Raw genomic sequence first — 16,259 nt, 5'->3', positions numbered from 1 at the left:
GCTAATAGACACAAATTAAAAAAGGGGAAATAGTTGCTGGAGATGTAAACGATCGGGTATTCATCGTTATTCCTGTACTTTCAAATGGAAAATGTTTTGCTCATACTGTGGACGCGATGAAGTTTTATCACGAAATTGTAACTGCCATCGACATCAAATAAAACTATGATCCGCCTCGTGACGACACTCGTTACCATATTTCGGTAAATATCAATGGCTTAGATGTTTACGCCCTCATCGACACTGGCGCTACACGAACATACGAAGAATGGGTACTGGCATATTCCCCTTACTAAAACATCAAAACCATTTATGGTTTTCTCTGTACCCGATAGAGGTCTGTTTCAGTGGAAAGTTATGCCTTTTGGCTTACTGATTTGCACCCACTTGTATTCGTATATCTTGACGATATAATAATTCTTGGTCGAACTTTTAACGAACACCTAGATATCGTCTTCACACGACTCCAGGAAGCCAATTTGGTACTAAATTTTGACAAATGTGATTTTGTACGAAATAACATTCGGTATCTAGGTCGTATGGTTAACTTCGACCCCAGAAAAGGTCGAAGCAATACATAATCTCCCAGAGCCTACAAACATCAAGGAATTACTACATCTACTAGGATTTGCATCATGGTAATGTCATTTTATTCCAAACTTTTAAGTAGTGGTCGCCCCTATGAACTGTCAGAAAGAGGCGTTTAGAAACCTAAAGACCATTTTGACGCAAGCGCCTATCTCAGTTGCCCTAACATTAACAGACCATTTTTCCTCCAAACAGATGCAAGTCCAGAAGACTTAGGGGCGGTTCATTTCCAAAGACATTCGAAAGCCGAAACCGTCATTGCTTATGCAAGCCGAACGTTAACTGATCTTGAGAAAAAATACTCAACGAACAAGACCGAATAAGAGTGCCTTGCCTTTTTATGGAGAATACGCAAGATGAGATCGTATCTTGAAGGCTACAAATTTACAGCTCTAACCACTCGTTAAAATGGCTTCATAACCTCCAAAATTCCTCTGGCAGACTAGCACGATGAATTCTAGAACTGAAACAATATGATTTTAATATTGAATACCGAAAAGGGAGCCTGAATATCGTGGTCGATTGCTGCATTGCATTGTATTCATTAAACCATGGAAAATAGTTTTGTTCGCAATTCGATTGTGCTATGTTGGTCTGTCCATCTGTGCAAAACATTCTCACGTCCAAAATACACAATCAACAACGCTAACGATTTCTGTAAGAAGTTTGGTAAAAATCAGTAAAATCTGATCCTCAACAAATGCAGTAAGCATAAAGAGCTATCACCAATTACACAGTGCAACAGTACAAAAAACACACGATCATGACAGTATAGTTTCGACTCCACTACCAAAAGGTAGTAAAACCCTATACTCAGTTTGTCCATTTTGGTGACCAATTTTTTTTTATGGGCCCCCAAATAATCTGAAATTCAGTGGTCCCTCCAAAGATGGTGTCATTAATTTTTGGCCAACAGCTAATTCCAACTTGGTGATACCGCTTAACTTTATATGACAATAATATAGCTAATAGTCAGCCAAACAAATTTTATTAACAATTTTTCTCAAAAAATAGCTATTTCGTGCCCTTTTTTGAAAAAATATAGGAAGAAATTTTTTTTCACTTTTTTAGACACTCTAAATAGCTCACAAAAATCACTTTGTACCTTAAAAATTTTCGATTTTTACTATTATTTGACGCTAAACCAAAGATTTTGTATTAAAAAAGTATGTTCGAGTGCATACTTCTCTATTGTGCTGCAATAACGAGGAATGGGCAAATCATTACCGGTATTATCCATCGCGTTACCCAATATTGAACACCCCAGATCGACATGATGCAAGATATGAAAAAACGTTAACATTTTTTAAAGTGGGCAAAATTTGTGGATCTTCTGAAAGAGTAAATAATATAAGCTGTTTATATAAGTTTTTATACCCTCCACCACCATAAGTGATGAATGAGGGTATATATAAGTTTGTCATTCCGTGTGCAACATTGAGAAATATTCATCTGAGACCCAACAAGGTATATATATTATTGATCCTTATGAAATTCTAAGTCGATTGAGATATGTCCGTCTGTCTGACGGACGTCCAAAATAGACAAACAAAATTGGTAAACTTGCAAGAAAAATGTTTACTTTTCTCCTAAGCAGTTTGGTATTGAAAATCAGCAATATCGGTTCAGTAAAACCAGAGTTATGAACCAAAATGTGAGACAACCTAAAAAAAAATTGATAATTTTCACATATTTTTGGTCATTGGTGTAAATATATTGCAGCTAATATCATAAAATTTTACATACGTTATTTTTATGTTAAAAGGACTAACTCTGGTAAAAATTATAGGAATCGGTCCAGGATTTCTCCTAGCCCCCATACAAATTTCTTCCCGAAATATGGTTCTATGGTCTATAAATGCCTACAGAATAGGAATATCCACACAAAATTCAGGAAAAATAAGTTTCGTGCTTAAAAAAATCATAACACCAAATTTTTTGTGGATCGGACCATATTTGACCATAGCCCCCATATAAAGTTCACTTCCGAAAATCACTTAAATAAGCATAAATGTCTTATAAATATCGCTATTAAGTTTAAAGTCGTCATAAATAGTCCCCATATATACCAAAATCGCTATACCTAATTCTATGAAGATCGGCCAATAATTGGTTATAGCTCCCATATAAGGACCACTTCCGAAAAACACATTAACCTACATAAATATCTGAAAAATATAAATATCAAAACAAAATTTTATAATAATCTCTAATTTATATTTAGAAATCATACTACAGGATTTTGTGAATATCGGTCCATATTTGACCATAGCTCCCATATAAGGTCCACTCCCGAAAATCACTAAACTCCTCATAAATAAATAATATAATAAATAAATTTCTTACAAACATAGTTATCAGGTCGAAATTCGAAACAAATTTGTTCAATATATGTATACAAAAATCGATGTACCAAATGTTACGATGATAGGTCTATAATTCGTCATAGCTCCCATAAAAGGTCCACTCTTGTTAATGGCGTTGTTTATATGAAATTCTACAAAAATAGCCTTCAAATACTTAGACCCATAATAGGTCATAGCTTCCATATATTGAACCAAAATAGTACACAGATCAGTAATTTTTAAAATCATACTACTGAATTTTGTGAATATCGGTCCATATTTGGCAACAGCTTTATGACAATCGAATCATAATATGTCATATCTCCCATATAAGTCCCACAACCCAATATCTTGAAATTTGCCCAAATATATCTGTGTACCCTTTTTATACCCTCCACCACCATAAGTGGTGAATGAGGGTATATATAAGTTTGTCATTCCGTGTGTAACATTGAGAAATATTCATCTGAGACCCAACAAAGTATATATATTATTGATCCTTATGAAATTCTAAGTCGATTGAGCCATGTCCGTCTGTCTGTCCGTCTGTGTAAAACACGCTCTCGTCCAAAATACGCAAACAAACATAGTAGAGTTGCAAGAAAAATGTTTATTATTGTCCTACGCAGTTTGGTATTGAAAATCAGCGAAATCGGTACAGTGGAACCAAAGTAATGAATGAAAATGTGGGACAACCTCAAAAAAAAATTGATAATTTTCACATATTTTTGGACATTTTTTGTAAATATATTGCAGCTAATATCATAAAATTTTGCACTCGTTACTTTTATGATAAAAGGAGTAACTCTGGTGAAAATTATAAGAATCGGTCCACGATTTCTCCTAGCCCCCATACAAATATCTTCCCGAAATATGGTTCTATGTCTATAAATGCGTACAAAATAGGAATATCCACATGAAATTCAGCAAAAATAAGTTTCATGGTAAAAGAAATTATATTACAAAATTTTTCGTGGATCGGCCCATATTAGACCATAGCCCCCATATAAAGTACACTTCCGAAAATCTCTTAAATAAGCATAAATGTCTTATAAATATCGCTATCAATTTGAAATTCGACATGAATAATCCCCATATTTACCAAAATCGCTGTACCTAATTCTATGAAGATCGGCCGATAATTGGTTATAGCTCCCATATAAGGACCACTTCCGAAAAACACAATAACCTACATAAATATCTAAAAAATATCAATATCAAAACAAAATTTCACACACATCCATAGTTTATATTTAGAAATCATACTACTGGATTTTGTGAATATCGGTCCATATTTGACCATAGCTCCCATATAAGGTCCACTTCCAAAAATCAGTTAAGTACTCATAAATCTCTTATAAATACATTTATCATGCTAAAATTCCACACAAATTATACTCATATATATAGATATCACTGTTCCAAATTTTATGCAGATTTTCCGATAATTGGTCATAGCTCCCCTATAAGGCCCATTTCCGAAAAAAGATATTAACCTTAAAAAGTATTAAAAACATATCGATATCAAAATGAAATTACGCACAGATCCAGTAATTTGAATCCAGTAATCATACTTCTGGATTTTGTGAATATCGGTCCATATTTAACCATAGCTCCCATATAAGGTCCACTCCCGAAAATCACTAATATCCTCATAAATTTCTTACAAATATAGTTATCAGGTTGAAATTCAAAACAAATTTATTCAATATATACAAAAATCGATGTACCAAATTTTATGATGATAGGCCCATAATTGGTCATAACCTCCATATAAGAACTACTTCAGGAAAACACATTACCGTGCACAAATATCCATAAAAATCTACACTCAACCAAAATCTTACACCGATCAGTAATTTGTATCCAAGAATCGTACTACAAGATTTTTTAAATATTGGTGCATAATTCGGCATAGGTCCCACATAAGGTCCACTCTTGTTAATAGCGTTGTTTATATGAAATTCTACAAAAAAAGCCCTTAAATACATAGGATCATAATAGGTCATAGCATCCATATATTTAACCAAAATGGTACACAGATCAGTAATTTGTATTCAAAAATCATAATACTGAATTTTGTGAATATTGGTCCATAATTGGCCACAGCTCTCATATAAATACATAAAAATCACGTAAAAATATTTTATGACAATCGAATCATAATAGGTCACATAAGTCCCACAACCAAATATTTGGAAATTTGTGAAATTTCATTAAAATCGGACTAAGGGTTTAGAAGTTACAGATTTACTTCCCTCTTTTTTTCTCATACCACTGTGCGCCACTTTGACACTCAGATATTGTAGATCGTTTAACCCAATTCCAACAAACTGTTAACGGTTACCTATGTAAAAAAGTAATAATTTACACGAAGATTTAGAAAAATTAAGTTTAGACGACAATTTCTCAATTAAAAGACAATAATTAACTGTGTCAAACGTTCTAATAGGAATTTCAGTTATAAATTGCTGAATTAGATACAATTTTTTGTACATTTGAAATAAAATATCTTCTGCGTAAACTAGTCTTTCTAACAATTGTTATATTATTTCAGCTTTTATACTATCATATTTAGGTGGAGGGTATTTAAGATTCGGCACGGCCGAATATAGTACTCTTACTTGTTTATACTCTGTTTCTTCACTTGAGGTTAAAAAGGAAAAATGTTGATCCAAACGTATTAACTTATTATTAAGTATATAAATTGTTAAATTTCATACGTTCTAATAAGAATTTCAATTATAAATTTCTGAATTAGATACAATTTTTTGTACATTTGAAATAAAATATCTTCTGCGTAAACTAGTTTTATTAACAAATGTAATATTATTTCAGTTGTTATACCATAATTTTTAGGTGGAGGGTATTTAAGATTCGGCACGGCCGAATATAGTACTCTGACGTGTTTATACTCTGTTTCTTCACTTGAGGTTAAAAAAATATAGATCTATTTCTGCCATTATTTGTGTTCAAACACCGAAATTCCTCAAACGGGGAAAATGTGTTATGTGTTAAATGTTGACGTTATTTACAGTGTGATAGTAAAAACGTTTTGTATGTATATAAACAACATATAGGGCTATACAAATATGAAGATTTTTTGAGGATCGCTGCTTTTTGGTTTTAAAATTTTGTTTCAAAATTGTCCAAGTTTGGATAGGTCTAGGGGAGACAATGTCCGCTTAAGTGAGTCAAATTTTACTTTGTATGTTTTTGCAATAAATTCTCTTTCCAGATCATTAAAGAAATTTAAGGTTCCACCCACTGATTCCCATTCCGAACACCTCAGCCGAGTAAATAATATAGCACAACATAGAAGTGTGAACTTGATCATACTATTTTAACAAAAAATGTTTGTTTTAGCGTCGAAAAATAGTAAAAACGAAAATTGTTAAGGTAGAAAGTGATCATAATGGGCTATTTAGAGTGACTCGACACATTCAGAATGCAATGATATATTCAAAAGTGTTATTCAGCTTTACCGTAGCTACAACTTTGCTAAATATTGTTAGTGAAAAATTAGACTTTGTATGGGAGGTGCCATGCCCATTGTTCCTATAATGATCAATTGTGAATCTAAACCATCCAGGGACCCACTCAAACACACACAAAAAATTTCATCGAAATCGGCCGAGCCGTTAAGGAGGAGTTCAGTTACTAACACACGTACATAAGAATTATATATATAAAGATTTATTCATATTTATATTATTTTAATAAGTGGAACTAATATTATCCTTCTATGAGAACAATGATCAATTATGGGCCGATCTTTTAATTTATGTAATTATCATTTATGTCGAATTTTAAACTGATTTCTAACTTGTTTCTAAGTAGGTGATTTTCTTCAAAAAATATAATAAATTCACTCCGATTAAAAGTTTTATTAGATTAGATTTGTAAAAAGTTATTGCATAACTAAAAATCTGGTACTACCTACTATTATTTGTTGATAAAATATTTATAATCTTTATTTATTTCTCAGTAGCTTGAGCGTTTGATATGCAATCGTAACTACCATTTGACGAAACAGAAGAAGGAGGTCGTGTCGAACTAGTAGAGGAAGCTGTTGAATACGATGAACTATCGGATGAGGCCCAAGCATTGGCCATATGATGTTTACGATGTGGTCTTTGGCGAGCTAAAGCAACAACGGAACCTATCACAGGAGAGCCTGAAGACAAAGAATTGCAACGAGAGGTTACCGAAACTAAAATTGAAATAATAAAGTCATAAATAAGTAAAAGAATATCAAATAAATTTACCCGAATTGGGTCTTTGACCAGATATTGAGCAATTATTTGAACTATCACAGTTTATTGTGGGTGCTGTAGCAGGACGTTGATCCAACTTTATGGAATTTGAGGCTGAGGATAATGAGGAAATTTCATCACTATCCAGAGATGGCAGAGTGTTTGTTGCCATTTCCTGGTTAACTTCATCATTTTGTAACGCCACACCGTCCAACACTTGCAACGAGGGTATACAACGTTGTAATGTCTGCCTGTAGAAGGGTTGATGACGTACGGGATTTCCTTGTAATTGCAATTCCATCAAATTTGCACATAATCCCAGAAATGTCAACATACTTAATTCACTAATACGATTGTTGCGTACACTCAAATGTTGCAACAATGTTAAATCCGTTAAAGTACTTATACGTTGTATCATATTGTCATCGGCTATAAGCACATGTAGAGCAGGAAAACCACTGGTGCCATCGAAACTATTTAGACCACAATTGCTCACATTTAAGTGATTCAAATGTATCAAACCGAAACCTAAATCCCGTAAAGAGCATAATACCGAACCACTCAAATCCAAATGTTGAAGACGTGGCAAAAATAAAGCCAAATGTGATAAACTCAAAGTATAGGAGATAACACGCAATCTAACAGATTCCACATTGTGTAGATCGGTGCGTGAGGTAACACGTCTCTGAAATTTGATTAAATGTGATCAGAATATTATGTTTACAGCTTAAATATCATTTTAATACTCACCAACAGCTCATCTAAAGTAGGTTCGGGAGCTTGTGGTGGCAACACCACTGGCAATAAGTGTACATATGCCGGAAAATGATTTTCTTCTTCAGATTCTATGATATCACGATCAAATGAGCCCAGTATCCGAACGTTTCTTTCACGATTCCTGTTGTTTAGTTGTAAAACTTCTGCACTTACTTGTATGTGCCGTTCCGGTGTGGGCAAGCGTATTTGTGCTGCAGCCACTGGTAAAACTCGAACTTGTGCCTCTGCTTGTGCTGGTGCTTCTTGGTTGATAGATACATCTGGAGAGGATTCACTTAAATCTTGAGGTGCCTCTAATAAGGGCATTTTTATAACAAAATAACTTTATACAAAACTGTGTTGAGCGTATTAATGTTAAATATTAACAATGTTTTGTTTATCGATAAAATAAGTTGCATTAAATTGCCATAGAAACTCTCCATAGCAACCAAACTAACGAATATTTTCGTTACTTTTTTGGAAAAGTGTTGTATTTGCAGCCAAGTTGTAGTTTAGTCCCAGCAAAAAACTTTTAGTGAATGTAAATTCGTATGAGCTTTTTATGATTCTTAAATCAAATTAAGAAACTAACTTTAATCCATTTGCAAGTTCATTTGTTTGTAATAATTCCAATATTATATTGAAAAAATATTAACAAATTGGTCTCCTCCAACAAGATAATAGCTTTAATAGAATGAGATATGTTAGTACCCTGTTAGAACACAAGGAGAGATACAGGGTGTCAATGTCAGTCAACCACCTCTGGTTACGAAAACTTTGTACAGCTTGTAATTTGTAAATTTTTCAGTATGATATTTTTTAATTGCATAAAAATTATATTAAAATTAGCTTTCAAAAAATAATTTTTTCTGTTATCCCTTAGAAATAACAATAACAGTCATTATACCTTACACCACCATAGTGGGGAAAGTATATTGTGTTAGTGAATATGTTTGTAACATGCAAAAATATTATTCTAATACCCACGCAAAGTGGGGCAAAATCAAAGTTCTTTCGATCGGCCGATCCGATCGGTATAAAATTTGACGTGGGCGTATCCAAAGATTAGAGTTGGATTTATTAGCTCAGTGAAGTGACCGCTCTTTTCAGCTCAGCTCACTGAAATGAACTAGGTCGCTCTTTTAGCTCATTAGCTCAGTATGTTGTATAATGACCATTTCATTTTGAGAATTGATTGTAGTGAATTAAATCAATTATTTATTTTGTTAGTTGTAAAAACACACAGTCTTTTGACAATTAGAGATTTATGCGTGAAATAATGGATTAAAATTTTAAAAAATCAAATTATATTTTATTTAAACTAATATTTTTGCGGAAAAAAGAGTTCATTTTTTATTATTTCTAATTTCCGATGCTAACCAAATGTTTAGACAATATTTGTTAAGCAGAACATTCACTAACTATAAGGTATTCTTTTATCACAAAATAATAAAATTACCAAAAAACTCAAGATATTAACTGGAATTTGAAAAAGGAAAAATATTTTGATGATCTGATAATTCTGATCCAAAATAAAAATGTGACAATAACTAAACCAAAATGAATATTGTTGCAATTTTTTGGGCGTTTTCCCATTTACATAATGTTAGTTATCAATTGGCAAAATATATATTTTTTACCTGACATTTACAACTTATATATATATGATCAACAAAATTTCTACTAAAAATACGAAAGAAAAATAGTTTTGTAATACAATTTGTATATTTTCAACATTAACTTAATTATTTTATGATATAACAATATATAAATAGAATTTCTGAATTTAAGGAATAAGATTTTATTGTTTTACGAAATAAAAAATAACGTAAAACTGTCATTCCAAAAAACAGCGAAAAACCAACGATAGGTCGCTGATGGCAGCTGACAAATGTTCTGTTAATGTAGAAAAGTGCATAAGATATATGTTTTCTAAAAAAAGTGATTGAAATAATATTGCTAATTTAATTAAGAATGTCAGTACTTTGTATTTTTTTAATTATGTGTTTTGTTAGATATAATCCCAATAATGTATTTTTGAAATCGTACTTTCAATTACTTTCAATTACAATTATTATTTTAACAATAACAATTATGTATTTCCCTTTTTCATTATTATTTTATGAAATTTACTTAAAAACTGTAGCAATACTCTTTCTTTATTTCATTCTACATCACCATACCATAAATAAATTCACATTCATTCAATAACACACATATAAAAATTCCTTCATGAAAACAAAAACAATTTGAATAACTCCAATAATTCTTGAAACAAAAATATATACGCGGCAGCATACGGCCATATACATTAGGGTGGCCCCGTTTGTATGGAGAAAAAATAAGGTATCGATATTCCCGCCTAAAATGAAAATTTGATTCATTCTAAGACAATGTTTTGAAGTTTTTTCGTCCTGGGGTCAATATTTGGCGAGCTGGATCAAAGGATAAAAAGGTCCTTTTTTGAGGTTTTTTACATTTTTTCCATATTTCTTCCAAAGGAAGTATATGTAAATTTGGTATCATATGAAAGGGGTTTGAGAGACGCATTCAATTGGTTAAAAGAAATTTAAAAAAAAAAATTTTGAATTAAAAAATTTTAAAAATTTTCGACAAAATTTTAGTTTTTTTTAATTTTTTCATAGAATTTATTCAAATACATAGATGAAATTTCTTGATCATAAACATCATGTAATTTCACCGAAATGGTTTTTCTCGTTTTTTAAAATTCAATCCAGTTCAATGTTTATTCAAATTTGTTTAAACCTAATTTCATCCCTATCTGACAATCTCTGTACTCAATTCATAGTATATGTAATGGGCATCAAAATAACTCAAATTTTATAAGCTTTCCATCGATGTATAAATTCGTATACTTTTCTTTTGTTACACTACGAATATTTAAATTTAAGCTAAAACATTATTCCATAATAATAATTTGCTTTTGAATGTTGTTGTTTTTTGTCGTTTATTTTTAAAGTAATGAAGAATTTGTATAAAATCATTGACAACTAGTAAAATTTTAAGAGAACATTTTTTCTCTTTTTTTTTTTTTTTAATTTTTACAAAAAATCTTATATATGGTCACCTTAAAATCAAAAGGGCATAACAACCAAAAAAATAAAATTTTACATTTTGATTGGAAATAATACATTGCAACATAACACATTTTAGAACACTGTTGTCAACAATACCAATTTTATTTATTTTAATTTTATTAAAGAAAAATTCAAAGGGCATATCAGACTTGATTGTGTGGGTTGGGAGATAATAAATGTAATAACAAATCATTTTTATAACAAAAATAGTTTTCATACTAAATATTTATTTTTTTTTTGCGTTTATTTAAATTGAAATCTATCTTAATACAGATAATAAGCAACTTTGATAAACAAATTTAATAAAACGTTGATAGATGTACTCTTTTAAGTACAACTATAAGTATTATAAATTTACATATTTGTGACATTTAACATATTTATTATATACTTATTATTTATTATATACTACGTCAATTCACAATTCCAACACTCAATTTTAATTGTCATTCCTACACGGATTTAATAGATTGGAAAGAGGTAGCCTTCTCAGAGCCCCCTTGCATTCAATTTTACTCAACAGAACAATTAATGAAATACAACGACTCAAGCAACATTATAGATATTCCAGGTAAAACATTATAAATTCTCATAAAAATCGCGATAATAAAATTAAACTTTTTACTAGAAAATTATTTTATCTTTGGTTAAGCTATTATGTATAAAAGCATGATATTTTAATAATATATTACTAATTTCAGATTTTCTATGTCACTCACAAAATACAGAACGATTTGTACATTTTGTCAGTCAATCCATGCTATCAGTAATCGAAAAAAATCGACCTTCTTATATTGCTAATAGAATAAACTCATGTAAACGAATTTGTAAATAAATATACATATATGAAAAAATTATGTTAATATTAAAATATTTTCTATGAATTTATATTTTTAAGTTTTAACTGTTAATTAATATTTCTCATTTAGCAAACAATATACTAAACAATGTAAAAATATATGTAATAAGCAGTTTTTCACATGTTACTTAAAATTAACAACAACATTCCAAAGGAATAACATTAAAATAACCATTATAGCGCGATGTATAGTAACAAAAAAAGTATACGAAATTATACATCGATGGAGAGCTTATAAAATTTGAGTTATTTTGATGCCCATTACATATACTATGAATTGAGTATACAGAGATTGTCAGATAGGGATGAAATTGGGTTTAAACAAATTTGAATAAACATTGAACTGGACTGAATTTTAAAAAACGAGAAAAACCATTTCGGTGAAATTACATGATGTTTATGATCAAGAAATTTCATCTATGTATTTGAATATATTCTATGAAAAAATTAAAAAAAAATAAAATTTTGTCGAAAATTTTTTAAATTTTTTAATTAAAATTTTTTTTTTTAAATTTCTTTTAACCAATTGAATGCGTCTCTCAAAGACCTTTCATATGATACCAAATTTACATATACTTCCTTTGGAAGAAATATGGAAACAATGTAAAAAACCTCAAAAAAGGACCTTTTTATCCTTTGATCCAGCTCGCCAAATATTGACCCCAGGACGAACAAAATTCAAAACATAGTCTTAGAATGAATCAAATTTTCATTTTAGGTGGGAACATCCGCAACTTAAATTTTGGGGCCACCCTAATATACATACATAACAAACCTACATTCGAATGATCGTTTTATTTTTGTAGGACACAATACTCACTCACTTTTCAATTTCAGTGAGCGAAAGAATGTTACAGAATTTTTGAGATGACAAATGAACAAGGTTGCCAACTCTTCAGCTCAGAAAATGGCTAGATTTTGAATTATAAATGGCTAGAAATGGCTAAAACCCAAAAATAATACAAATATACAAATTCATAAATATTACATTTCTTGCCCCCATTACCACAGAGTCTGGTTATGTGTTAACTAATAGTTATACTGACAGTTTTGAAAAATAATTTTTACCGACTTCGTATTAATGGAGTTTAGCAGATTAACCCCCACTTTCTCAATCTCCGGTTATCGTTTTTCGTAACGATATACTTTCAATAAATAGAATTTTTGTATGAGAACTGTCAGTATATCGTCACGATGAAAAATAACCAGAGATTGAGAAAATGCGGATAAATATTGTAATATCAACATATTTTTTTCCTTTTTGATAAATTAAACATATTTTTGGGCACTTACATTCAAAATCGGATCCATTGAAGAAATGTAAAATTGATTTTTGAATATGCCTCATGTGTTTGCTTTGGAAACAATTTCGAAGCCTGTTTTCATAAAACCAATAATATTCTCATCAAATCATCAACAGACGAATTTGTTTAAAAAGACTGTTTCTTTGTCATTTGATAAAAAATACTGTTTTATTTTTAAAAAATTCCAAAAATGCTCAAGATAAGTATAAAATAAAAAAGGCTAAGACAAAATAAAATGGCTAGATCTTCCGGCTAGATTAATTCTAGCCATTTTTTTATGGCTAAATGAAAATAAAATCGCTAGATCTAGCCGGAAAATGGCTAAATTGGCAACCTTGCAAATGAATGTGCTTGTGCAGCTCTTTCATGAGTACTGAAAGAAAAATGAGCATAAAACAAAACCGCTCAGTTGAAAACGCTCAGTGCTGAGCTGAAAACGCTCAGTATGATGAATGATTCACTTCGCTCAGTTGAGTGAATAGCTCAATTGAACTAGGTCATTCATGAGCTACACAACTCTACCAAAGATTATTCAAGTTTATGTTATTAAAACGGACTCTACAAATGATCCAGGAACAAAATTTTAAAAATTTCAATTTTGAAGTGTCTATAACTCGGAAATTATAAGAGATAAATAGCACAATGTTTTTTCAAGACCTAGACGGGGACCTAGGATGGGAAACAAAACAAATTCCACATGTTTAAAAATTTTACATGTTGAAGGTACCTTTCTTTGAGCCCCCTGGATCCCATAGCGCCGACCCTGGATCATTTCTAGGGCCCATTTTATTTTTTTTTAAACTTCGAATTAATTTATTTGATCTTTCTTATTCAATAAAATAACAATAATTATTAAAATCTTAAATTAACTATTAATTTTCAGGGACTATTGCCATATCTGGAGCATAAGGTTTTTATTTCGTCGCCAACAAATGAAATATTAGTCGCAATGTTTTATTTTGTCGTCTTTGTAATTTATCTATATTAGAAGCAGAAGCTGTTGTATTGGCTTAATAATAGCTTTGTTGAGTAGAATCTTATTGTTTAGGTTAAGAGCAGAATGGTTACAAAGAAGCCACTGAAGTTGTAATGTTTTATGTTTAAGTTGTGTGGATTTGGATTCAATATGTGGAGACCACGTAAGGCGACGATCAAGGTGTATACCAGGATATTTTATATGATTTTGCTCGGGGATATCGATGTTATTTTTCATTAGTTTGGGACAGTTTCTCAAGGTGAAAGTAACACGCACTTTGTTGAATTAACTTTTATTTTGCATTTGTTGAGCCATATTTCGAGATCTTTAATATAAACCTACAGACAACTAGAAGAAATTACTGGATTTTTATGTACGCTTATAAACGCTGTATCGTCTGCAAAAGTTGACATGTGTATCAGGTTATTTGTGGGCATATCTGAAGTATAAAGTATATATGTGAGAGGACCAAGTACACTGCCTTCGGGAACTCCTGCTGCTATTTTTCTTGAGTCAGAGGTGTGGTGTTTATAATTTACTACAAACGAACGATCTAATAAATAATTTCGCAGTAACTTGTGGGTATTTTGTGGTAACAAGGAGCCTATTTTATATAAAAGCTCATCATGCTAGTTTAGATATGGGTTCAATGAGTTTAAAAAAATTAAAGTAGGCTTATCGGGCGATAAGATGACACTTGGCAAACATCCTTACCTGGCTTAAGATTTTTCAATGATTAAGGGTAGAAACCAGTTCGTAAAATGGAATTGAAAATGAATAAAAGTAGTTTAAGGGCATATGTTGGTAGCTCACGAATCACTTTTTCCTGAAATTTTGTCCATGCCAGGGGCTTTATTTGTTTTCAGTTTTTTATTGCTGAAGTTAAGCACGAGAATCGATTTTTCATTGGGGTAACAACAAGGTCGTCAACAGCTTGTAAAGTAATACCTGAACTAGAAATATTAGGCTTAAATACCAGGCTTGGGCGGTAATGATTACATTGTGTAATATATTACTGGTACATTACCATTACCTTGTAATTGTAATTGGATTTTTGCAATTACAATTACTTGTAATGTGTAATTGACCAATAGCACATTACAATTACATGTAATTGTAATTGAATTTTTCAATTACAATTACAAGTAATTATAATTGCAAAATTTTACATTACAATTACATGTAATTGTAATTGAAAAATGTCAATTACAATTACAAAATTAAGTAAAAGTAATAGTAATATGACTAAAACTATGTAATGATTACTTTCAAAGTATTTATTATTAAAAAAATATAAAATTACAGAAGTTACCTATTACTTATTTTTATAGTGTGCAGTAGAATGCCGAAGACCAGTATATTATACATACATATCTACTGATGCATACTCGATTAATTAAATTAGTCTTCAGTTTCCCAACAAAGATTGAAAATCTTTATATAAGTATAGTTTGTAAACAATAATTTTTAAATTTTTTCGAAGTACATATGTATATGGATTTTTAGCAACTTCGAATTCTCTGAAATTCAAAGTATACATTCTACTCATTTCAAGACGTATTAACTCGAAACTCCAACTTCATATCATTTTATATCCCTCTAAATTAAAACATTTACTTCTCAGAACTAACATATTGACCATTTTTGAAATATGACTATTGAACAAAATTAACAAACTATTTTTAAAACGAAATAAATTTGTAAGTTATGATTTACATTTAAAAACAAGTAAGAGTACTATATTCGGCCGTGCCGAGTCTGAAATACCCTCCACCGAAATATGATGAGAATTATAGAATTTACATTGGTATAAAGATCCTATTATGTATGAGGATTGAGAAAATGTCATTGAAATACTATTAAATAAATATATGAAATAATATAACAATTGTTAAAAATACTATTTTGCGCAGAAGTTATTTAATTTTGAATGTAAAATAATTATATATAATTCAAGTGAAGTATCCGATTATAAAAAAGGGTATACAAATATATTTAGACATAGTTCAAAATTTTGCATACGGAAATTTTAATATACATATATTCGCGTTTAATGAATTTTCCAGATATGAGCCTT

General features: G+C 30.6%; 1 protein-coding gene across 1 annotated transcript; it reads right to left on the bottom strand.

Annotated features, from left to right (window-relative positions):
* Positions 1–6,910: 6,910 nt before the first annotated feature.
* Positions 6,911–8,272, bottom strand: LOC135953268 (uncharacterized). The gene is made up of 3 exons (XM_065503069.1): positions 7,940–8,272; positions 7,202–7,874; positions 6,911–7,146 (listed from the first exon to the last, which is right to left on the bottom strand). Exons 1-3 carry the CDS (start codon positions 8,270–8,272, stop codon positions 6,911–6,913), a joined length of 1,242 nt encoding a protein of 413 aa, XP_065359141.1.
* Positions 8,273–16,259: the final 7,987 nt, after the last annotated feature.

The sequence above is a fragment of the Calliphora vicina genome, chromosome 3 (genome assembly GCF_958450345.1).
Source record: "Calliphora vicina chromosome 3, idCalVici1.1, whole genome shotgun sequence".
Taxonomy (NCBI): domain Eukaryota; kingdom Metazoa; phylum Arthropoda; class Insecta; order Diptera; family Calliphoridae; genus Calliphora; species Calliphora vicina.
The sequence above is the reverse complement of the archived record's forward strand: the minus strand, read 5'-3'. Positions and strand labels throughout refer to the sequence as shown.

Bases quoted from the DNA above. Each gene is read 5' to 3' on its own strand.
- LOC135953268 (XM_065503069.1), bottom strand. From the start codon at position 8,272: ATGCCCTTATTAGAGGCACCTCAAGATTTAAGTGAATCCTCTCCAGAT. The intron at 7,875-7,939 runs GTGAGTATTAAA...ATCAAATTTCAG, and splicing joins CTACTTTAGATGAGCTGTTG to AGACGTGTTACCTCACGCAC. The intron at 7,147-7,201 runs GTAAATTTATTT...TTTCAATTTTAG, and splicing joins TGGTCAAAGACCCAATTCGG to TTTCGGTAACCTCTCGTTGC.